General features: G+C 37.2%; 1 protein-coding gene across 1 annotated transcript in view; it reads right to left on the bottom strand.

Annotated features, from left to right (window-relative positions):
- The window catches only part of LOC120221383 (eukaryotic translation initiation factor 4 gamma 3-like), a 211,283-nt gene that overhangs the window by 70,225 nt on the left and 115,217 nt on the right, over positions 1-25,841 (bottom strand). The window contains exon 3 of the mRNA XM_039218750.1: positions 20,873-21,001. Coding sequence (XP_039074681.1) covers positions 20,873-21,001 — 129 coding nt within the window. The remainder of the gene's footprint in view (positions 1-20,872; positions 21,002-25,841) is intronic.

Genomic DNA, 25,841 nt, shown 5'->3' with positions numbered 1-25,841 from the left:
GAAAGTGAGTGGGTGAAGGCAGGGAAAGAGGGAGACAAAGAATCCGAAACAGGCTCCAGGCTCTGAGCTGTCTGTAAAGAGCCTGACGAGGGCTCAAACTCATGAATCATAAGGTGACCTGAGCCAAGGTGGTCACTTAACTGACTGAGCCACTCAGGCGCCCCGCCCTTTAAAGTCTTTTTAAATTTAGGTTATATACATTGTTTGTTTTAGACAATGCTGTGTGTGGCACACTTAACAGGATACGTATAGTGTAAACATAACTTGTATACGCATGGGAAAACCAAAAACTTCCATTTGGAGGGAGGTTTAACTTATCTAAGTTCTTATAACTTTTTTAAAGTTTATTTATTTATTTGGGGTCAGGGGAGCTATGCAGAGGTAGAGAGAGAGGGAGAGAGAATCCCAAGAGAGAATCCCTGACGATGTGGGGCTCGATCCCCCAAACCATGAGACCATGACCTGACCTGAAACCAAGAGTCAGACACTTAACTGAACCACCTAAGCACCCCACAAGTTATCATAATTAATTAGAGGTAAAATTGGGATTCATAACCAGGTCTGTGTTTTTAAAAAGAAACTTCACGGGGTGCCTGGGTGGCTCAGTCGGTTGAGCGTCCGACTTCGGCTCAGGTCATGATCTCACGGTTCGTGGGTTTAGGCCCCGCGTCGAGCTCTGTGCTGACAGCTAGCTCTGAGCCTGGAGCCTGCCTCGGATTCTGTGTGTCCCTCTCTCTCTGACCGTCCCCTGCTCACACTCTCTCTCTCTCTCTCTCTCTCTCTCAGAAATAAAACATTAAAAACTTAAAAAAAAAAAAAAAAAGGAAGCTTCACTTGAGTGCCAAGCTCAGCTCAGGTGGCTCAGCAAACTGAAAATTCACTCCTGTGGTTTATACTGTGGATGTGGAGGTAGAGCTTTTTGCCTTGGGAAAAAATATGGGAAGAGAACAGGATCAATCTCTTTTTTTAAAAGTTACACTGATAGAGAAAATCTTGCTAGGACTCTATCACTGTTCAACTGTTGGGCTGTACTCGAGGCCTCTTCAAAAGTACTCCAGCAGAGAATGATCATTTCTGAATGGAATCTCTTTTCAACACCAGAAACATGATGTTAGAAAATTTAAAGGAATCTATTTTAAATGTTATCTATCACAAACAATGCTCTTCCTTAATTGTGCCTTTTGGACATTTTTAAATGAATGTTTCAGGCAATTCAACTATTCATTAAGTCATAATATGTATTCCATTCTGCATTCAGACAAATCCAACTACTCTTCCTCTTTCTTACCTCAAAAATAGATCTTTAATGAGCACTACCTTAAACACACTGAAGTGTACTCTGTATCATTCAACACCCATCTTTTTTTTTTCTTTTTTCTTATCTTTTTTTTAAGTAATCTCTATACCCAATGTGGGGCTTGAACGCACGACCCTCCAGTTCAAGAGTCACAGGCTCCACCAACTGAGCCAGCTCCCTTCATTTTCTCTGTCTTGGGGGCCCACCTCAGCTCTGGGCCTGGTGACAGCGCCTCAGTCAGTATGGAAGGATGAGGAAAGACCAGGGCCTAGTCAAGATCACAAAGGAAGTAACAGAGCTGAGACTCACACCCAGGTGTCCTATTCCAAAATCTAGATTCTTCTGCCCCTCAGGAGTAAACAAGCCATTTTAGGTGTAAGGAGGCGCTGTTTGGAACTCGGCTAGAAAGTTCCTGTTAGAGAAGATAAAAGTAGTTAGGCCCTCTAGGAGCCGTTGCTATATTTTGCTTGGGATTTTTTATCTTCGTTTTTTTTCTTTTTTCTTATCTTTTTTTTAAGTAATCTCTATACCCAATGTGGGGCTTGAACGCACGACCCTCCAGATCAAGAGTCACAGGCTCCACCAACTGAGCCAGCTCCCTTCATTTTCTCTGTCTTGGGGGCCCACCTCAGCTCTGGGCCTGGTGACAGCACCTCAGTCAGTATGCTGACTATATAAAATCAGTTACTCAGAGACAGTGTATCTTTGTACCTAACCACCACGACTCTCTATAAAAGCTTATTTGTGAATTATGTTTAATGTTCAGAGCAGAAAACGAAATCACTTGCTCAGAAAAGGAAATGAATCCTATAGTCAATATGTTACTGAACAGATTTTTAAAAACCTAAACCCCTGTCATGGTATCCTGATCAAGGACTTTTCCAGTTTAGGAATCCAATCTTAATTATTTAATTTACAACAACAGTACAGCTGGTATATTAAGAAAAAATTCCCAAAACACTTCCTCAAAATAAACCTTCCTCAGAGCAAGCTCTCAAAAGATACAACAACAGAATATCTGACTCTTTTTTACTTAATTTTGTACCTGTAAAATAAACTTTTACTGAATTCTACAAAAAAGATAATGGTACCAGTTGGGGGAAGAGCTTGTTAGCCAGCTAAAGCACCATGCAAATAGCTCCAGTGACACCTCTGGAAAATTTCATTTAGGGCTATTGTCATCCCCCAAAGATTTAAGGACTTACTTATGCTTAAGACTACTGTACTAGTTATATGAGAAAATGAAAGTTTTGTCATTTTAAAATTTGAAAACAACTGTACTACAACTTTAAATCCAGGAAGATTTGACTGTACTGAAACGAAAAGCACCTGCACCAATGTACTCTTACTATGCTTGTATTAGAAGAGTCAATTCAGAACAGAATTTTGTCCTTTCATCTAAATAAATCAGAATATATTATCAATACAGTAAAAACTATTTGAATACAGACTGTGATGCAAAGTATATTACAAGTAAGAAGTTATTTACAGTTTCCTGTAGACGCTAGATAGAAATGGTTTCTCAAAGCCACCATCCCTAACTTAGGAAATAGCCCCAATTCATTATGTTTATGTCATCTAAAAGTGTTCCTTTCACTGAAAGCTACTCCCAGCAAAGAAAACCTAAGAAGTCTCATTTAGGCAGTGGTATTTCCTGTTCCACAGCTTTGGTCTCATACTGCAATCACCTGGGCCCCATCCCAAGCAATTAAATGCAAATCTCTGAAGAATGGGACCCAGGCATCAGAAGGTTCTAATGGCAGCCAGAATGAGAACCACTGACACTTTTCTCATTTCTGAGCAGTGTGACGTTATGTGGAACAGGAAAACACTGTCTGAATTGAACACTATTTCTGTATTCTTTACACTTAGATCAACATTTAAATGCTATGGTTTGTCACCCTCCACTAGACAATGATTGAATAGCTTTCACAATATACCTGGATCTGGCAGGCTACTTGCTTTCCCACCACAGTCGTTGTATTGTTCCCAGTTTAGCTTTTCCCTATACAGCAGGATATCCCAGTACCACTCCCCCAGGTTACTGGGCTAAAAGCACTGGTCTGTCTATCAAGGAGAATTGAGTGCCTGGTTCACTGAGTTCCTAGGCAGCAAAGGTATTCTAGAATCTGTGTACTGCTGTCCCTGTGCTTCCAATGTCCTGTCAGCTATTCATCATGCCTCCTTTACTTTCTATATCTTTATTACTTTTCTCCCTTCATTCCTCCCATCTTTATTTAGTTTCTGAATCTTCTACTTTTCATCTAAAACATCCTAGCCAGTGTCCTGATTCTCTTCATTCGTCACACTGGACAGAATCTTCACTCTAGGTCCTGCTGCTTCTCTGTTAAGACTACCTCCTCCTCGGGCGCCTGGGTGGCTTAGTCGGTGGGTGTCCGACTTTCGCTTAGGTCATGATCTCGCGGTTCGTGGGTTCGAGCCCTGCGTCGGGCTCTGTGCTGACTGCCGGCTCAGAGCCTGGAGCCTGTTTCAATCTGTGACTCCCTCTCTCTCTGACCCTCCCCTGCTCATGCTGTCTCTCTCTCTCTCTCTCTCCTAGAAATAAAACATTAAAAAAAAAAATTAAAAAAAAAAAAAGACTACCTCCTCCTCCACTAACTTCCTGAATTCCAGATTTAGATGCATAGCTCTAAATTTAAGAACCAGAAGTTTAAATACTGTGTGGCTGAATTTTTTAAAGACCCAAGTTTGAAGCAAATTTAAGTTGTTTTGGTGACTGTTCTTACTATTTTATAAAAATAAAGTTGTAAGTGGTGGTTGTAATCCCAAAGTATTTATGAAAGCTCAGCTTGTTTAAACTAAACCTGAAACAAAATACCAAGGTGAATTAGGAGCAAGCAAGGAAGGCCAAGAGTTGGGACCTGAGGACACTGACCTGGTCCCTTACTAATCCTACCTAAGGTACCGGAAGCAAATCATTTCATTTTTCCCCACTCGACCTTTCCAGTATATAAAACAGGAGCCATCATATCTGTCTTACAGTGTTCTCATAATGATAAAAATAAATACAGTGAAGTAATTAAGAAAAGCTCTGAAAACTCTAGCCTACAAAGTAATCTATCACCAAGATATTATCCTCCAATAATCTGATAAGAGGAGTACACAATAAATACGAATTCATACGGTTATAATTCAAGTTATATTAGGAAGGACAGCTTTTAGTGAAAATTATTTCTAAATGCTTCCACAGTCAGGCTTTCCTACCACTGTCCATATCTGCTCAAGAACTGAAATGGGGGGGGCGGCGGGGGGGCCTGGTTGGCTCAGTCAGTTAAGCATCTCTCGATTTCAATTCAGATCATGATCTTGTGGTTCAAGAGTTCGAGACCTGTGCATCAGGCTCTCTCTGCTGTCAGTGAGGAGCCTGCTTCAGATCCTCTCTCTCTCACCACACCCCCAATTCTCTCTGTTCCTGTGGCTTCCCCAATCACATTTACAGGCATGCTGTCTCTCTCTCTCTCTCTCTCTCTCTCTCTCGCTAGTGTGCTCTCTCTCAAAAGTAAACAATAAAAAAAACCTGAAGTTTTTGAGAATTTGTTATTCTGATTCCTACAGCATTACATCTACTTTTAAAGCTTGTTGAAACAGCTTCTACTATTATACAGTCTTTTTCGGGGCACGTGGGTGGCTTAGTCGGTTAAGCGTCTGACTTCGGCTTAGGTCATGATCTCACAGTTCGTGGGTTCAAGCCCCACGTTGGGCTCTGTGCTGACTAGAGCTAGCTCAGAGCCTGGAGCCTGCTTCAGATTCTATATCTCCCTCTCTCTCTCTGACCCTCCCCTGCTCGCTAGCGCTCTCTCTCTCTCTCTCTCTCAGAAATATATAAAACATTAAAATAAATATATATATATATATATAAAATAGTCTGTTTCAAAGACCCTCTAGGAAAGGCCATTCTTCAAGAAATCTGTATCTCTTAAGGCTTTTGGAGTAAGTCAAAATAAGATTCAGTGAAGGGTGCCTTTTATATACAACTGGCTTTTAAAAACTTTCATCTTTTCTGCAAATTGTACAAAGTTTTATATTCCCCTTTTCTAGTATGCATTTCAACAGTGGGTTTTTTTTTTCTCATTTGGTTTTCTATCTTCCTCAATTCACTGTTATAAAAGCTAAAAGATAATCACTCTCAAAAGCAGAGATAATCTAGGTCCTTGATACTTATTTTCTTTGCCTACTGGCTAGCTGCCAGTTTTTCTGCTACTTCCCTCCCTTCTTAAAAGTTGCCAAATGCTTATGTAAATAAGCCAGCTGGCCTCTGAGTCATCACTTCTGTATCCAACTTCCCTAACTCCCAGCATGAACCTTAATATACTCTATGAACTCTATTAACAGCCCTTGGAATTTTTGTGTCTTTTTGAACATAGCAGCTGAAACTTTAGTGACTGTTTTCACTCCATTAAGGTTGTTACCAGCACCTATTACTCATAACACTAGTAAGTATATATATCATTCCTTCTAAACATTCCTTTCCTCTTGGTAACCCAAGAATTTTTCTCCAAACCTGCTACTGTTTTCCCAAAGGACAAAATCTCTATATACGTAAAAAATTTTTAATTAATAAGAAATTCAATAGTTAGTTTACATTTAGTTTAATGAAATACCTGGTTTGCCAATGGCTTCTTGGTTATGGCACCAAAGACACAAGCAACAAGTAAGCAACGGATAAATTAGGCTTAATCAAAATTCAAACTTTTTGTGCAAAGGACACTATCAACAGTATAAAAAGGCAATTGAGGACAGCATATATCTGATAAGGAACTGAGATCTAGAACATATAAATAACTACAACTCAACAGCAACAAAAAAATCCAATTAAAAAAATGAGCAAAGGACTTGAATAGACATTTCTCTGGAGAACATATACAAATGGCCAATAAGCACACGAAAAGATGTTCAACATCACTAATCATTAGTGACATGTAAAAGTGTTTTCTCCTCCTCTCTCTCTCTCACACATACACATAAATTTTCTGAACCTATCATAATAATATGCTATTATCAAAAGGAGCATATTCTGAATAACACTAGACATAAGCTGACCAATTCAAAGGTGGAAACATTATAAGGAAAACTAGTGACTACACAAAAGTTCTGGACTCCTGGTATTAAAACAGATAATGCACTGTGGCAATTTATAGCTGTGTTTACAATCAACACCATCATAACAAGAAGTACACAAAGAACGGGTATGCATTAAGGAAAACCTACAATCCCCCAAAGTACAATACTGCAATCTTCCATTCAGATCATTTGTTCATTTATTTTCAATTTTTTAAAATTTATTTATTGAGAGAGAGAGAGAGAGAGAGAGAGAGAGAACACAAATGAGGAAAGGGCAGAAGAGGAAAGAGCTAGAATTCCAAGAGCAGGCTCCACACCATCAACACAGAGCCACAGAGCCAGACACAGGGCTTGAACTCAGGAACCCTAAGTTCATGACCTGGTCTGAAATCAAGAGTATGACACTTAACTAAGCCACCCAGGCACCCCCATTTATTTTCAATTTTTCTATCTTCTATATGCCTTTACGGCTATACATTTTCCTCTGAATATCACATCATGCTCATGAGTTAAGATTCACAAAATCTTATAGAAAGTGGTATTTGTCATTCATTTCGAAAGACAGCATCCCATTTTGGTTTTATCTTTAATTCAAGAGATTTTAAATTTTCCAAATAAATAGATTTTGTTATTTACTCTTACAGTATGTTAAGATTATGAAAAATGGAAAAATAATGTTCAACTATAGCTAATTCTGATAAGTTTTTTTTTTTTTTTTAATGTTTATTTTTGAGAGAGAGTATGTGAGTGGGAGGAGGGACAGAGGATCCAAAACAGACTCTGGACTTAGGGAGCAAGCCTGATGCAGGGCTTGAACTCACAAACCATGAGACCGTGAGCTGAGCTGAAGTAGGACGCTCAACAGACTGAGTCACCCAGACACCACCTGATAATGCTTTTTGTAAAAAACAATAATTATGGGGGCGCCTGGATGGCTCAGTTTCAAGCTCTGTGTCAGGCTCTGTGCTGACAGATCAGAGTTTGGAGCCTGCTTTGGATTCTGTGTCTCCCTCTCTCTCTCTCTCTCTCTCTCTCTCTGCTCCTCCCCCACTCACACTGTGTGTGTCTCTCTCTCAAAAATAAACAAACACTAAAAAATGTTTTTTAAACAACTATGTTCTTAAGAGTTTTAGCGTAAACATAACTTAGATTTTATTATTCTTTTGTTGTTAAGCTCTAATTTTGTCACATATTCAGAAAAGGATGTAAATATGATTGGAATTTAACATTTTTCTCTTAGCATAACATGATCAAATTCTGTAAATGCCCCTTAAGTACCTGAGAAAATAAAAATAAAAAGCATTATCTTAGCTGAACAAAAGGTGTTTTTAAAAACTTAATAATTATTATTTCATTTAAATTATCAGTTGGCTTTTAAATCTTTGATCTTAGTTGAATCAGTAAAAAGTTACCTACATATTATTAAAGTTTGATATTTATAATGTTCAAGTCACTGATACCTTCATTTTTTTCATGATTAAATATGTCCAAAATTTCTCATTCATATATTCTTCTGCTGATATATATATATACTTATAATATATAACTTATATGTATGTTACCTATAACTATTTAAATAAAACAAGTTTACTATTTGTGTGATTTAACTATATCAGAAATTGACAAACTATGGCCCTTGGCATGTATTTTTGAAAGGACAGCTGAACAAGATCTCTACATATTTAAAGGGAAAAGGAGAAGGCAGAGGAGGAGAGGCAAGAAAAGGGGTGATGAGGGGACTGAAGGAGGAGAAAGGGAGGGGGGAAGGGAAAGCAGTGGGAGCAGAATAATATGCAAAAGACTATATGACCCGCAAAACCCAAATTTTCAGCCAGCTGGTCTTTAGAGCTTAAGTGTGCTCATGTCTTTGAGAGGTTGGCAAATTTTTTTCTATAAAGTCCCAGCTGGTAAATATTTTAGGCTTTGCAGGCCATACAATCTCTAGCAACTATTCAACTCTGCAGCTGTAGCACGAAAACAAAACTCATAAATAAATCAGTATGGTTGTGTTCTAGTACAACTTTACTTACCAAAATCAGGAGAGGGGGCCAGGTTTGGCCCTTAGTCCATAGTTTACCAACACCTGATCTACATGATTATATACTTCCTGATCTGTCCACTCGTCTGAGATGTCACTCTCCCATACTAATTAATTATGGATCATTCCATTTTACACTTGCCTTATATTTTCAACAAATTAAGAAAATGAGTTTATAATGTTACATCTTCTAGAAATTAAATCTTTCACTATAGGAAGTACTTCTCTCTGAGAGTTTTTCACCCTAAATTCTATGTTGACTTCTAAAGGTTGCTTAAGCCTGCTTTCCTTTCATTAGCATTTTCCTATTAATGGCTCCATACATTTGTTTTCAATCTTTCTGCATCATGTTTAAATGCAAATACCTAAATTTTGGTTTCTGACCAATCTGAATCATTGTTTATAGAGGAATTTGATTTCATTATTATTATATAGTGACTAACACGTTTCACAGTCCTACTATGTTATTACATTTACTTTGCATTATCCTCTTTCCTACATTTATTAAAGTCATTGGGGTCCAAGGGCACCTGAGTAGCTCAGTTGGTTGAGCGTCCAACTCTTGACAGCTTCAGCCCAGGTCATGATCTCACAGTCTGGTTTGTGGATTTGAACCCTGTGCTGGACTCTGTACTGACAAGTGTGGAGCCTGCTTGGTATTCTCTCTCTCTCTCCCTCTCTCTCTCTGTCCCTCTCCCCCAAGTCTCTCAAAAAAAAAAAAATCACTGGGGTTTATTGGTCCCACCTTATTCTTTATTAGTAAGGAAATTATATATTCCTTTTACCAGTGTATGTGCTTGGTACATACCAGTGCATGAAACTTACTTATTGTCTTTCACCACTAACCTATCCTATAAGTATATATATCCTATAAGTATATATATAAGTTATCCTATAACTTTTTACCAGTGTATGAAACTTACTTATTGTCTTTCACCACTAACCTATCCTGTAAGTAGGAAGGTGCTTTTCCATTCAGAATAGCTCCAGACACCAGCTCCATTCAGATCCCAGCCTCTCAAAGCCATTAGAACATGGGCTGCAGGTATGGACATTTGATATTCAAAGTACCAGCCTCACCTGGTTCTCATACCTACAGAGTATCTGTTATCCCTTCTCAGAAGTGTCAGCGACAGTCCCAAAAGACCCTTCCGCCAAGCTCCTAGGTCTGACAACCCCACCACTTCTCTTTGATTTCTTCAGCATTAGGGATGTTTGTTGTTTCCTGTGGTTATTAATCTCTGGATAGCCTCAGTATCCTCTTGACAATCAATTAGCTGGTATTCAAAATTTATTATAAACTCCCTCTATTTGAAATACTTAGTAGGATTGTTTTCTTTCCCCTGACAAAACATTAACAACTGTACGGTTAAACTATTCAGGCTGTCGTGTTGTTGACTGCACTAAACAGGCAGGTCTAAATTTAGGAAATAAACTGTAAAAGAAGGTAGGGATTTTAATGGTGATCAAGAATAAGAATTGAAGGGCCCCTGGGTGCCTCAGTTAACCATCCGACTCTTGAATTTCGGTTCAGGTCATGATCTCACAGTTTATAGGTTCGAGCCCCACATCTGGTTCCGTGCTGCCAGTACAGAGCCTGCTTGGGATTCTCGCTCTCTGTCCCTCCCTCAGCCGTGCTTGCCCTCTCTCTCTCTCAAAATAAATAAACTTTAAAAAGATAATAAGAAACAGAGTCCTGAATAATACAGTGCAGAATGTCAAAGTAGAGTATCACTGGCAGGGAATGGAAGAGATTTATTTTGTCTGTGAAGCATAACAAAATATTGCCAACATATTTTTTTTTCTATATTATCACCTACTTAGGTGCCTATGAAACAAAATACTGGGCAAAGAGAAAACATACCCTATAAGAAAGGGAGAATTCAGATAGCTTGAGAGTTTATGATTCCTAACAGACAAAAAAAATAATAAGGGTTCATCAACTGATAAAAAGTTTAAAATCAGGGATGCTGGTTGGCTCAGAAGGAGGAGCATGCGACTCTTGATCTCAGGGTCATGAGTTTCAGCCCCACATTGGATGTAGAGGTTACTCACATATATACATACGTACATTCATATATACATAAACAAACTCTAAAGTTTTCCTAAAAACTTTTTTTAAAAAAAGTTTAAAATCAGATTTATCTCTTCCTCTCAGCTTTCAGTGTTAGTGGACATGTGAGAAAAAGAAATATTAAGTAAGTTTATGCACTGAAGAAAAAATGTGTTAGTTCGATAAGTAAATTATAACCTTTTATTTTTAGGAGTCATTTCATATATATTAACATATAATAATATTCATTGTTCATAGTTAGTTGATTCTACTTGCTTTAATTGTAACTTAACCTTTCCTTCACTGTTTGTTGACTGTATTTTTTTAATTTAAGTTTAGTTTAGTTTAGTGAGAGGGAGTATGCACGCAAGCAGAGAAGACAGGCAGAGGGAGACAGAATCCCAAGTATGCTCCATGTTTAGCATGGAACCCAGTGCAGGGTTCAATCCCACGACCCTGGGATCATGACGTCAGCCAAAATCAAGATTCAGACACTCAAGTGACTGAGCCACCCAGGTGCTCTTCACTGACAGTTTAAAATTACTGCAAATTACTACATGACATGTGTTGTCTGCTTTTTGTTGATGTTGAATCATTTAAATTCACAATATTTAGTCCTATAAAGATGCTAGCTTCTATATACTATACTTTGTAGTTAGCAAAACACTTCAGATTAATTTATTCTGATCCTTGACAAAACAAGTACAGTTGACCCTTGAACAACTCAAGTATTAGGGGCACTGACTCTGCCTCACAGTTGAAAATCTACATATAACTTTTGAAAACTTTACTAGCAGCCTGTTGACCAGAAGCCTCACCAATGACATCAACATGTTATATGTATTATATACTGTATGTTTTATGTTTCATATACTGTATTCTTAGATTAAGTACGTTATACTTATTATATACTGTATGTTTTGTATGTTGTATGTATTATATATTGTATTCTTAGAATAAAGTAAGATAGAGGGGCCGCTGGGTGGCTCATTTGGTTGAAAGAATATGTTTCAGTGCAGAGGCTGCTTAAGATTCTCTCTCCCCCTATGCCCCTCTCTCCCCTGCCTGCATTCTTACTCTAAAATAAAAAAGTAAGAGAAAAGAAAATCGTTTGGAAAATAGACAGTACTATGCTGTATTTATATTTTAAAAAAAGTAAGTGGACCCACACAGTTCAAACCTGTGTCATTTAAGGGTCAACTGTACTCTTATACTAAGCTTCTCTCACTTCTTTCATACCTTGCAAATTGAATCCCTGCCCATTAATCTGGGGTATTAACACATGTACTCATCTGTATGATTAAACTCAGGACAATATTCTACATCTGTATGGTACTTACCCCTTCTGCTTACCTTTCTCACACAGTCCTATCTGCCCACATCCCCCACAGCTATCTGATTCACATAAATAGTGTCATGGATGGAGTTGTGTGTCTCCCTCACTCATCCCCTAAAATTCATATATTGAAACCCAATATCCCAATGTGATAATATTTGGAAATAGAGACTTTGAGAGAAAGTAAGGTTTAGATAAGGTCATGGGGATGGGGAACCTCACGACTGGAGTAGTGCCTTTACAAGAGACACCAGAGAGCGTACATGTCTCTCCCTCTCTGCCACAAAAGAACGTAACAAGAAGGTAGACTTCTGCAACCCAAGAAGGAGTCCAAAGCAGACAGTACCTTTATCTTAGACTTCCCAGCATCCAAAATTATGAGAAATGAATGTCTACTGTTTAAGGTACCCAGTTGCTGGTATTTTGTTGTACCAGCCCAAGCAGACTAAGACAGATGGAATATGAAATTTCTGTGGGAAATATCGTAAGCACTTTGGATTGAACTGTCAGGTTGCTCCATTTCCTTACTTTCTTTACAATTTACCTGTTCAATCTCCCATCCCAAAAATTTTGGCTCTGCTAATTTTCTGTAGCTGAGTTGAAGTTGCAATTTCATAACCATAAAAATCCAAAAAATCTAAATGTCATAGCTGGGAAAAAATAGATTGGTGGCAATGAAGTGAATTTCTCTTCTAAAAGCATGAGAAATAAATGAAATGTCAAATTCCACAGAGGTGAACTTGCAAGGAAAATGCAGAGAGAATTTATTGCCTATTAAAACAGATGAGTGGTAGCCATAGAAATCAAGAAAAGGAAGAATCAGACTTATAAATACAAAGAACAAACTGATGGTTGCAAAAGGAGGAGGGAGTAGACAAACAGATGAAATGGGTGAAGAGGAGTTGGAGAGAGATATAGGTAGGCATTCCAGTTATGGAATAATCTAAGTCACAGGAATAAGTGGTATACCACAGAGAATGCAGCGAGTGGTACTGTAATAGCCTTGTATGGTGACAGATGGTAGTTACACTTGTGAGCACAGGATAAGGTACAGGGTTGCTGAATCACTATGTTGTACACCTGAAACTAATGTAACATGGTGTGTCCACTATCCTCAAAGAAGAAGAGGAGGAGGAGGAGGCGGAGGAGGAGGCGGAGGAGGAGGGGCGGGGTGGAGGCCCTGGGCAGCGGTGGCTCAACAGATGTATCCAGAGAAGCAAATCTAAATGTAAAAGAAAGAATTCTAAACCTTTTCTTCCCTGACAAAGTTTAGATAAAAATGAACATCATCAATAGAACCAGAGCCTGCCCCCAAAGACAACAGAAGAAATGTGTATGAAATCACAAAATGCCTTGGCTTTCTAAAACAATGTTAATGCAGGATTTTAAAATTTTCACTCTTTATACTTTAATATTTCAAAATATAAGCTCTCATCTTATAGATCTGCCAAACAAAATCTAAAACATGGGAGTTTAGGGTGAGGAAAGCCTGAATATTCATTACAACTTACCTATCATCCTTGCTGCAACACTTAAAAATAAGTAACCAAAGACATTTTGAAAGAAAATCATTGGGATTTTTCTCTAGACACTTGCAATGAAAAGTATAATGAAACATATAAAAATGACTTTAGGCATGTTTCATTGTAAGTTACAAGACTGCATAAAAAATTAAATTCACCTAACAGGAAAACATTTGGTGAACTCCTGCCTTATATATATGGTTGTAACTGTTTTACTGATAAAAACAAAAAAAATGACAAAACAGTTGAAATTCTCTAATCAAGTATGACAACATTAAAATAAATCTCAACAATTAGAAGAAAAAAGCTTACCACAATTATTTAGCATATACCACATGAAACCACAAACATAAATGATGCGGATATTTTATAGGTCCTTGTAACTTTTACACTAATGGGATTTGTAAAGGCAAGGCATGTTAACTGATAAAGTATTTAAGGACAGTATATGATGAAGTTTTCAACAAGGTATAAATTTTCAAGTACATATATTAACAATAGGAGGAGGGTGGGGAGGGAAAGCTGATTTGGCACCAGGAGGGCCACCTCAATATAGTCAGTACTACAGATTTCTGAACCCACATCAAATCCTTATGTGCCAGGAACGCAGCTTCTAAATACCACTCATTTCAAAAGATACTTCCTTAGTTAGACAGTCACAATGTGTTCCAAGGGAGAAAGGGAGTAAAAAACAACAAATTTTGCTTTGCTTTCCTTTTTATGTTAATTCAATACTCCTCTATTTCAATAATCAAATGTAAAAAAAAAAAAAATCCACAGCTTTCTCTATTTTATCCTGGTTATCCAGCAATACTGTCCTAGTTATCAAATCAGAATTTATTTTCTTCATGACAGAAAAAAAACAAAACAAAACACAAAAAAGCATAAAAGCTTGCATGCAGTAAATAAAATCACTATCTTAAAAATAAAGAAAAAGCAGTTTGCAAAGTCGGAAATGATTAGTCAAGAACTACAAACCAACATGAGAATTTTTCTGTAGTAAAACAAGATCTCTGAAAGGAAACTGAAGTCTGGAAGTTGGATAAAGTGAAGAGCTATTTGAAACTCACTTTTTACTATTCATGGAAAACTAGTGTTTAAAGGAAATATCATGGTACACTTACCATGATGAGCATTGAACAATGTACAGAATTGTTGAATCACTATAATGTACACCTGAAACTAATAAAACACTGTGTTAACCATTATGAAATTAAAATTTAAAACTTAATAAAATGAAAAACAAAAAAGTAGTATCATGACCAATCACCATACCTCAGTGAAGAAGTCCTTTGCTTAGTATTTCAAGAGAAAATGAAGACTTGAACCAGTGGATCATATACTTTCACCATTCTCAGTCCACTACAAAACATGACTGAGTCGATCTCTCAGAAGAATGAGGAGCCAAAAGAAATTTCCAGGAAAAGCAGGCAGAAAATATTTATCACTCCGCTTCTTGGGCAATGTTCTGACCACGCCTTCTCACTAATTACTGTGAACATAGCTTAGGAGTCACACAGTCACACAGTGACATCAAGAGAAAAAACGAAAAGGCCTAGATGTTGAACCTGATAATCAGTGCCAGCCAGGTCTCCTTGTTTTGTAATTTAGCTCAATTCTGTGAAAATTAACTGAGTTAAAACAAATGTGAAACTATAATTAAGCAATAAGTAGGAAATATTTTTGTTTTGTGTTACTTAAGTAATTTAAGATAATGCAAATATAACAAACTCCTGATATCTGATTTTTTAAAAGATAAAGAATAAAACAATGTAAAAGTCTGCCTAACGTTAAATTTAAAAATATAGAATTCAGGGGCACCTGGGTGGCTTAGTCGGTTAAGCATCCGACTTTCGCTTAGGTCATGATCTCGCGGTTCGTGGGTTCAAGCCCCGCGTCGGGCTCTGTGCTGACTGCCAGCTCAGAGCCTGGAGCCTATTTCAGAGTGTGTCTCCCTCTCTCTCTGACCCTCCCTTGCTCACGCTGTCTCTCTCTCTCTCTCCCCTAGAAATAAATAAAAAAATATATAAAAAATAAAAATAAAAAAAATAAAAATATAGAATTCAAAAGATTTTCATAGTAAGAACTGGCTACTCTGAATTACTTTCTATAACCTATGAAGACGTTTTTTTTCTTTTAAATAGCTGGTTCTTTTTTTTTTCTTCACTTTTTTTTAACGTTTATTTTTGAGAAAAAGAGAGAGACACACAGAGACAGAACATGAGCAGGGGAGGGCAGAGAGAGAGGGAGACACAGAATCCAAAGTAGATTCCAGGCTATGAGCTGTCTGTATGGAGCCTGATGCAGAGCCCAAACTCACAAACCATGGTATCATGACCAGAGTCAAAGTTGGACACTTAACTAACTGAGCCACCCAGGCGCCCCTAAAACCTATGAAGGTCTTAAAGGGAATGTAGATCTCCTTAGTATGAGGCTCTTGTTCCCAAAGAGAAAAACTGAGCATTAATAAGAACTTCCAGTGGGTCAAACTTTGAAATAATAGGGGAGGGTTGAAACTCTTAACTTGGGTCTCCGGACTGCCAGGAGAGTACATTTTTCTACTCACTGAAATCTGCCCCGAAATATACTTTTAAATTCCAAATTCCTGGGGCACCTGGATGGCTCAGTCGGTTAAGCGTCCGACTTCAGCTCAGGTCATGATCTCACAGTTCATGGGTTCAAGCCCTGTATCGAGCTCTGTGCTGACAGCTAGCTCAGAGCCTGGCTTCTGTTTCAGATTCTGTGTCTCCCTCTCTCTCAGACCCTCCCCTGCTCACACTGTCTCTCTCTCTCTCTCAGGGGGGAAAAAAACCATTAAAAAAAAAAGAATGTTCTCTCTTTTAATGTTTCCCTCCCCACTGTCCCTCCCCTGTTCACACACTCACTCTCGCTCTGTTTTTAAATTTTTTTTAAATGTTTATTTATTTTTGAGACAGAGAGACAGAGTGTGAGCAGGGGAGGGGCAGAAGGAGACAGAATCCTAAGCAGGCTTCAGGCTCTGAGCTGTAAGCACAGAGCCCAACGTGGGGCTCGAACTCACAAACTGTGAGATCATAACCTGAACCGAAGTTGGACACCCAACCTACTGAGCTACCCAGGCGCCCCTCGGTCTCTCTCTTTAAAAAAAGAACAAAGGAAAGAAAACTATTTTTTTTAACTATTAGTCTCTTATACTCTAATAGTTCAAAGTTTAGGACTGGAAAGATTTTGAAGTCATGTAACAAGGGAAAATGCAAACAAAGCTTTAAATTTGGCATGTGCATCATACATGTATGTACATGCACGTACATATGTAAAATCTTATCTCAAAAGCAAAGAAATAGGTAAAGACCCTGCTACTGATGATTTAAGAAATACCCTGGGAGCAATTTTCTACAACTCCTCTCTTTTATGTTTCAAAGCTATAAAAATCACTTTTCTTCAACTCAGCTACTTTCATTTCGACCCTAAAAGGTTCATTTAGTGTTAAACATTGAGTCACACGTGGCCACTTGAAACAAAAAGATTCGATTCACAGAGGAAGGGGAGACTGTCTCATCAAGGCACATTAGGCATGTGCCTAAAAAAGCTTCTTTATTCTTATCTTGAGTTGATTTGTGTGCAAGAATAAACCACACTATTGCTAACAGAAAATGACCAAGGTTGGCCTCTTCCATTATCCTGGAATTGATAAGCAAAGGCAGGAGATAAGCAAAGACTTTGGAAATATCTCAAACTCTTGGGGAGAGCTACTGAATTTCACACTAATACCAACCACATAGCTAAATTAGAGCAGTTAGACACATATATATACACATACACATACACTTGTACACACATATAAATCCTGAGGAGAACCAAGTCTAACAGGCATGAAAATAATAAAAGCCACTTATGGAAAGTAATTAGCATTGCCCATTCTAAGGCAGGATTTTACATAATCTTCCTAACAACCCTCTTAAAGAGTGGTAGAACTCTAATTCTCACCTATATAACGACACCATGTAACCAGAAAGGAAAAGACCAAGCCCCGATCTGTTTTGAGCCCCAGCCAGTAATACATTTTTCTCTGTTTTAAAGGCTATGATTTCTATTATGACCCACGAACATGTTAAACCTAAGGAGACCCAAAAAACTCCTCAATTTTCCAACCATGCCAATTCAGAAAAACTTCCTCACTCTATCAACAGATGTTAAGACACTGTTAGGAAACAAATGAGTCCACCTCTGAAAAGAAAGAGAAAAAGGGGACTGTGAACCAGGTGCAATTTAGTGGGTTCCTTTATCAGTTAGGAAATATGGTAGGAAAACAGACCACAAAGAAAAGCAAGAGAATACTTGGTGAGCCTTCTCCTGGGATTCAGGTACTGTGACTTTCTAAAGGCAATGAATGGCATACATAAAGGCATTTGTGGGCTCAAGAGCTGAGACGACAGCAAGATCATTCTTTTTAAATGCAAACTTTGCATTTTCAAGCAGCAAGGTCTTTCAGAAAACTTAAGTGCTTTCAGCCAACTGCCTAGGTCAAATCATAATTTATAACAATAAGAATTAGAAACTGAAAATTAAGTTTTCCCCCTTATGTTTCAGTGATCAGTTACTTGCCTTTTAAGCTCAAAATTTACCTTGTTTGCCTATATAGTCAAAATGGATCTGGGCTCCTTAATATTTAAATATTTGTAAAATTTTTAAATATTTTCCCATTCCAGCTGATACAGTGTTAAGATTTGTCAATAGAGGAACCTATAAAAATACTTCAGGAAGAAAGAGTTTGATTCCTGGTCCCTATCTGGCTTGCACATCAAACTCCAGAATTTGGCTCTTCAGTGATCAGCTGCCCGAGAGCATACAGCATCTTCTACAGCAACGTGCAGCGGCCACAGTACCCAATGGTCAACAGGTGCCCCTCGTATTTTCTTGGGCAACTGTGTAGCAAAATATCTCCTCTAAGAAACCTACCTGTGAAAAGCTTTCCCTGAGTACTCTAGAAGGCAGAATTCTGGCAAGTTGCAGAGGGTATATTTCTAGAAATTCCACTGACATGACACCACAGCAACTTCTCTACCGTTCAGTGAGCCACATCATACCCTATTCCACAAGGTCTAGATCTCAACCCAAGATGGGGGAGAAGTCTCTTACCTAACACTACCATGAGAAAAAAACAAAAACAGACACAAGACTTGGTTGGTCTTTTATGAATTTTAAAAACAACATACACTACATATGAACATGCTACACTTTGACCTACCTAAAAAATCACCTGGGGGATTTCCAATTTTGAGTGAAGAATCAAACAAAAGAAGACTGCAGCAAGTTTAGGTTGTGATGCAAGCTACTCTACCACACAGAACCTATGATCCAGCATATTCATGGTTATCTGAAGTATCTATGATAAACAGAGATGCTATAACTAGGAGCCTCTAGCCTGCAGCAGTTCTTTGCTATAGGACATTGGCACTAGAGGATCCACCTTTCCCCAACAGTCCATGGGGTAAAGTTCCCATGGGGAACTTCCAGCAAGTTCCACAGGTAGGACTTCTAGCATACTCCATTTGTACAATACTATACTGATTTCTCTACCATTAGCTGAGCTACAGCCGTGCACTCTCCAGTATCAGCCCTGGAGAAGGCGGCTCTTCCATATGCATTCTGTCTCAGACTCAGGAGAAGCATCCAGTCCTTTTATTTGCTATTTGTATATTCTTTAGAGTTCTCTTTCTTTAATAAACCAATCGCTCATCATTCCAAACCCCATTATACTGAATACTCTTTTTCTTAAGTAATCTCTACACCCAACATGGGTCTTAAACCCACAACCCCAAGATCAACCAAGAATCACACGTTCTACTTACTGAGCCAAAAAGGTACGCCGTGAATAATCTTTTATTAAACTCTGCCTAATTCAAATTACTACACAATTTTTCCCTCCTGATTAGACTTCAACTAAAATACCATGAGTGTTCTGCTCAGTACCATGAAAACCAACACAAGAACCTAATTTTAAACAATTAAGAGTTCATTTTGACATATTTTAGCTTTAAAACTAAAAATTAAATAGAAATAATGTAAACTTGGTTTAAGCATAGTACTAAATCCAAATTAATGTATAGATTTCTTAAAACCTCATGGTTTGGCAAGTTATACATTCCTTCTCCAAATGTTCTGTAGTCTTTAAAAAAATTTTTTTTATGTTTGTTTATTTTTAAGAGAGAGAGACAAAGTTTGAATGGGGGAGGGGCAAAGAGAGAGGGAGACACAGAATCCAAAGCAGACTCCAGGCTCTGAGCTGTCAACACAGAGCCTGACGCAGGGCTCGAACTCACGAACAGGGAGATCATGTCCTGAGCTTAAGTCAGATGCTTAACTGACTGAGCCACCCAGGCATTTCTGTCCTATAGTTTTTAAATGAACATTAAAAGTCAACTTTTAATAAATAAAAATATTTATTTATTAAAAATAAAAAAATAAAAATAACCCTTAGCATTATTTTTAATAAGTAATACCTTATCTCTCTTATTATTTAAGTTCTAAAAGGCCTAATGTAGGGGCGCCTGGGTGGCTCAGTCAGTTAAGCGTCTGACTCTCAGTTTCAGCTCAGGTCATGACCTCACAGTTTGTGAGTAGGAGTTCCACATTGTCAGTGCAGAGGTGCTTCAGATTCTGTATCTCTCCCTCTCTCTCTCTCTCTGCCTCTCTCCCATTCATGCTCACTCCTGCTCAGTCTCTCTCAAAATAGATAAACTTAAAAAAATATTTTTTAAAGGCCTAAAATACGGAAGCCACAATTGAAAATAATGTTGTAAGTTTTCATTATTAAAAGGGGCAGTTATGTATCAACACTGACAGTCTGAAATGGCATGGGTCCAATAGCTTGACCAATTCCACTATTTCCACTGATAGACGTAATAGTTCTAGCATATTCTTCCCCACAAGGAGCCAAAACAAGAATGTAATGGTGGACTGGTACAAGCTAATCAGTATCTTGAAAAATGGCTTAAAATGCAGGGGATCCACAATGACTTCTTACAGCAATGTTTCAATGTCCCCTGTACCTGCTAATTGGAAATATACTATGGAGTTCACTATTTAATAGTTCAATCTAATTTTAAGCCTAAAACAGTCCAATGACCTATTTACAAAATCAAAAACCAACAAAGCAGTCCACCACAATTACTCAAGAGGTAAAAACACCCAACATCTTTTTTTAAGTAGAAAATAACCATCACCACTCCATCAAAAACAGAAAAGAAGGAAGTCTAGTAGATTACACACTGAAAACAAAATAAGTGTTTTGTGTGGTTTTTAATGGACTTTAGAATCATACTCTAATTTCTTGAACAACACAAAGGAAAACTAAATATCACTGATGGTTCCTTTTGAATGACTCCATAAATGAAACTGTATTAAAATTGTCAGTAGCCACAATTATGAGAGGTATATCTAAAATACAAAAAAAAAATTACTCTTCAAGACATATTGTATGTTACTGCTCAGATGTTGGCCTTAGAAAAACAGAAATACTGCTTTTATATGGAAATTTCTCTAAAAATACAGTTTTTCTTACTTGAGAGAGTCCAGGGGACGATGCATGTCCCGGGGGCGTTGCCGCAAGATTTGGATGCCCCTTGTTTATTTCATGTGCTGAATAAGGGGAAGGGGTCGGGGGTCCCGGTTGTCTTGCTACTTGTGTTACCTGTGAGGAAATCAATATTTAGTAAGAGTTTTATATTATTAACTCAATCTTAATAAATACAGACGAACTAGTTAATTTTTAAAACTGAATTCTCTGCCTCATAATTTATACTAAAATAAGTACCAGACTGACTAAAGGCTTAAAATTTCAAAATGAAAAAATAAAATGCTTAGGAAAAGAAAAAAAAGGCATGACTATTATCATCCGTTTGACAAGATTCTTGAAGCATAATCTAAAACCAAAAGCTTAAAGGAAAAATTATGCTAAATGCGAGAAGTTACATTTGAAACTAAAATACTGTTTGGTTTTAATATAATGCCACTTATATGACATTTTGTAAAAAAAACAAAAACAAAAACAAAAACAAAAAAAAACAAAACAAAACCAAACCAAAACAAAACAAAAAAACCCAAGAAAGAGACGATTGCAAGGGAAAGGATGACTATAGAAGGGACACAGGGGATTTTTGGAGTGAAATAGCTGTTCCGTATCTTGCCTGTAGTGGGGATTACATGTCTTTCTATGTTCGTCGAAATTCACAAAACCGCACAATAAAAAAGATGAAATTTACATTATTTAAATTATATATCAATAATTTATTGTATATATCAATAAATCTGAACCAAAAATGGGAAAACTTGTTTACAGAGTATAATCTCATTTTTAAAAATTTTTGGATTTTGGCTTTGGATTTAAAGTTTATTCGTTTAATTTTGATAGATTCACAGAAAGTGTGCATGGAGGGGCAGAGAGAGAGGGAGACAGAGAATACTAAGCAGGCTCCATAATGTCAGCACAGAGCCCAATGTGGGGCTTGAACTCACGAAACAATGAGATCATGACCTGAGCCAAAACCAAGAGTCAGAGAGTTAACCAACTGAGCCACTCGGGCGACCCAGCTCATTTTTGTTTTTAAAACAGTACACCTAACTATAAATGTAAAGTCACATGTTTGTGTAAAGTCACATGTTTGTATATTTCTATATGTATACCTAAGCCTACAATCTACGTCTACATATGTGTGTATATAAAGTATATATATGCATATACACATACTCGCAGGTATATATGTCCTATTAAAAATACTTGTAATGAGTTACACAAAGATCTGAACAGAAAGCATTACAAGTATTTTTTTTCTCATTTTTATTTTCTAATAAATCTAATAAATCAATAATCATGAACTTGTATGCAAAAATAATTAGCATATGCTTTTATGTAAACAAAAGTTACATTTTTCCACTTTTTGCTGGCAATAAATTGCCATCAGCCTATTATGATGGATATAAAATCACATTACCCAGGCCCATTTCCAATGTCCACTAATGAATCCTAGCCAGCTCCTCTCTACCACAATCTAACCCAGACTAGCACTGACTGAAATTCTGGCAAACCTCCATGAATGGGGGGCAATTTTATAATCATAGAATATGAAAGAATCCATTCTCCTTAAGGTGAGGACCTCAAAGGGGGTGGGGGGGAAATGAAAGCTTTTACAATCTATTAGAAACTACAGACCTCTCCTAGAATCATATTTTTTAAAAATATTTATTCATTATTTTGAGAGAGACAGGGAGTGCATGCATGTGAGGGAAGGGACAGAGGGAGAGGGAGAGAGAGAACTGCAAACAGGTTTCATGCTGTCAATGCAGAGCCCATCACAGGGCTCAATCTAATAAACCATGAGTTCATGATGTGAACTGAAATCAAGATACAGACATTTAACTGCCTGAGCCAACCAAGTGCCCACAGAATCATATTTTTTTTTAATTTTTAAAAAATGTATTTACTTTGAGAGAGACAGAGAGACTGTGAGTGGGGGAGGGGCAGAGAGAGAGGGAGACAGAGAATCACAAGCAAGTTCTCCACTGTCAGTGCACAGAGTCCGATGCAGGGCTCAAACTCATGAAACAGTGAGATCATAACCTGACCCAAAATCAAGAGTCAGACACTTAACCAACTGAGCCGCCTAGGAGCCCTAGAATCATATTTTTTAAATGCATAAAATATATAGGATTATGATAAAACCAATTATATTGAAATATAGATGTTAAATATAATTTTGTGATATAATTACGTTCTTTATAATATATTAAAAAATAAAAACTATTTGCCTACATCTAATTCAAAGAAATGACAACATTCAATTAGGTATTTTCTCCTCCCAAGTCTCAGATTTCCTGATTTTTCTCACATTTAAATATTCTCCTCAGATGGGAAGGAAAGTAGTTTCCAAATGATATTAGTTTTTCCTGGAATGCCCTCAGTCAGAAGCTCTAAATAAAGTCTAGTCCCCGATAATGGTAACCCAACTTTAGATTTCTTTACGTCTATGTAAAACAGCTTTAAGACCTGACTGACCCCAATGCTGAAATAAAATGGATTCACGGAGAGCTAACTAGAGGCAAAAAGCTTACAGGCTAAATAAAAGAGATTTAAGTGATGCTAAAATGTGACTAAAGTTTAAGACGTAAAATAACTGTATTTAATTTTGTTATGGCTTTATGATTTTCTTGAAAAACGGTTCTTTCCACTTTTGACTGAAAATTACATTTATAAGGGCATGAAGTTTACCATGAAATGCAACAGCAATTATAAATCTCAGGAAAATTATTCAAAGGATAAAAACTGGATTACTATGTAAACATCTACTGTAGAAAACCAGTAACTAGAAATGAAGAGTTCCTGCAAGCAAATTTCTCCCTGACAAGTGCTTGTAAATGTATATTCTTATTTCACATGTTTTAGAATAAATTATTTTAATATCCAGCTAAAGTAAAATATCAAAATGGATTTTAAAAATTTTAATGTTTATTTTTGAATTTTTAATTTTTTTAAAAATTTATTTATTTGTGAGAGAGAGAGAAAAAGAGAGAAAGAGAGAGAAACAGCACAAGTGTGGGAGGGACACACAGAGAGAGGGAGTCACAGAATCTGAAGCAGGCTCCAGGCTCTGAGCTGTCAGCACAGAGCCCAATGAGGGTCTCAAACTCATAAACCGCGAAATCATAACCTGATCCAAAGTTGGACACTTAACTGACTGAGCCACCCAGGTGCCCCTATATTTTTAACATCAGAAATTTACACAATGAGAATAGCAAATATCTTTGGGATGTTTGATCCAAAAAAGATTCCTAAATTGCTTTTTCAGCTATAGTTAGATAAAACTATCAGCAATATTTTCAAAGGAAGACAATGACCATAATACAGAACTGAATTAAAATATTTATATTTTTGTACGATAAATAAGTTGAGATTTAGTCGTTATATTGTGCGTTCTTTCTAATATTTGGACTTCTAATGACTTAATAAGAATAAAGAATGGAAAAATAAAATGTAAAACATCAGTAAAGTCTAGAGTTTCCTTACTCTATGTTATTTTGCAAATGCACAATCAAATCCTTGAACCTTCTATACTAGCATTAGGGGATCATTCATACCTATCACTGAGGAATTTTATTTCTCAAATTAATCTGGATAATCTTCCACAAAAATCTATAACACACTTATGACTGGTCTGCTAAAAAACAGTTACCTGCATATTTGTCTACTTTGCCAAAACATCTGAAAAAGCCACTAGTGTACATACATTTAGAAGACCCTGCTGCATATTAACCTCTAAAGCATCAGATTATAAAGTTTAAAATAAGTAGCTCTTTGATGAGCAGTGGGTGTTATATGAAAGTACTGAATCCCTATATTGTACATATAAAACTAGTATTAGACTGTATGTTAACTAACTTGAATTTAAATGAAAAAGTTTAAAAAAAAAAGAAATTCACACAGTGTAACAAAGTGATAGCAAAGAAGTTAGCTATATAAAATCTATGATAGGTAAATTCTCCAATTCATCCTGATAGAACAATCAAATATTAAGTTTACTGAGGATAATAAACCATTAATAATATAGGATAATGTAAAAACAAATTGGAGTTGATTAAGAATAAAGAAATATAGGGGTGCCTGGGTGGCTGAGTCGTTAAGCATCCTACTCTTGATTTTGGCTCAAGTCATGATCTCGTGGTTTGTGGGTTCAAGCACATCAAGATCTAAGCTGACAGCTCAGAGACTGGGATTCTGTCTCTCTCTTGCTGCCCCTCCCTGCTCACCCTAGCACATGTGCGTGCGCACTCTCTCTCTGAAAAAAATACATAAATAAACAAGGAAAAGAATCACCCTGGGGGGTTATTTTAAAGTAAATAAATAAAAATTAGTAAATATTTTAAAATATTACTTCATGTGTATCGTAACAAAAGTAAAATTTACAGGGGCACCTACACGGCTCAGCTGATTAAGCGTCCGACTTCGGTTCAGGTCATGATCTCACAGTTCATGGGTTCGAGCCCCACGTAGAGCACTGTGCTAACAGCTTAAAGCCTACAATCTTCTTCCCTCTCACTGCTTCACCCCCACTCGTGTTCTGTCACTGTTTCTCAAAAATAAATGAACATTAAAAAAAAAAGGTTAAAAAAAAAAGTAAAATTTACAAAAACAAACAACAACAAAAAAACTTTACCCCATTACTGGCAGGTATCGAAGGCAATGGGTCATAGGTACTGTGAAAGAGTTTACCTTGTCTCCAAAACTACAGAATATGGAGTCACAACTGCCTTAAAACCATACCCAAATAATGATTCGAGATTGGGACACATACCCTAAAGAAATAATCTCACTTCAAAAATTAGGAACATAAAATATATCCAGAGGAACTCGGGTAGCTCAGTAGGTTAAACATCCAACTCTTGATTTTGGCTTAGGTCATGATCTCCTGGTATGTGGGTTCAAATTCTGCATCAGGCTCTGTATTGTCAGTGCAGGGCCTGCTTGGGATTCTCTCTCT

This window comes from Hyaena hyaena, unplaced genomic scaffold, assembly GCF_003009895.1.
Source record: "Hyaena hyaena isolate Hyena2069 unplaced genomic scaffold, ASM300989v1 scaffold_780, whole genome shotgun sequence".
Taxonomy (NCBI): Eukaryota; Metazoa; Chordata; class Mammalia; order Carnivora; family Hyaenidae; genus Hyaena; species Hyaena hyaena.
The sequence above is the reverse complement of the archived record's forward strand: the minus strand, read 5'-3'. Positions and strand labels throughout refer to the sequence as shown.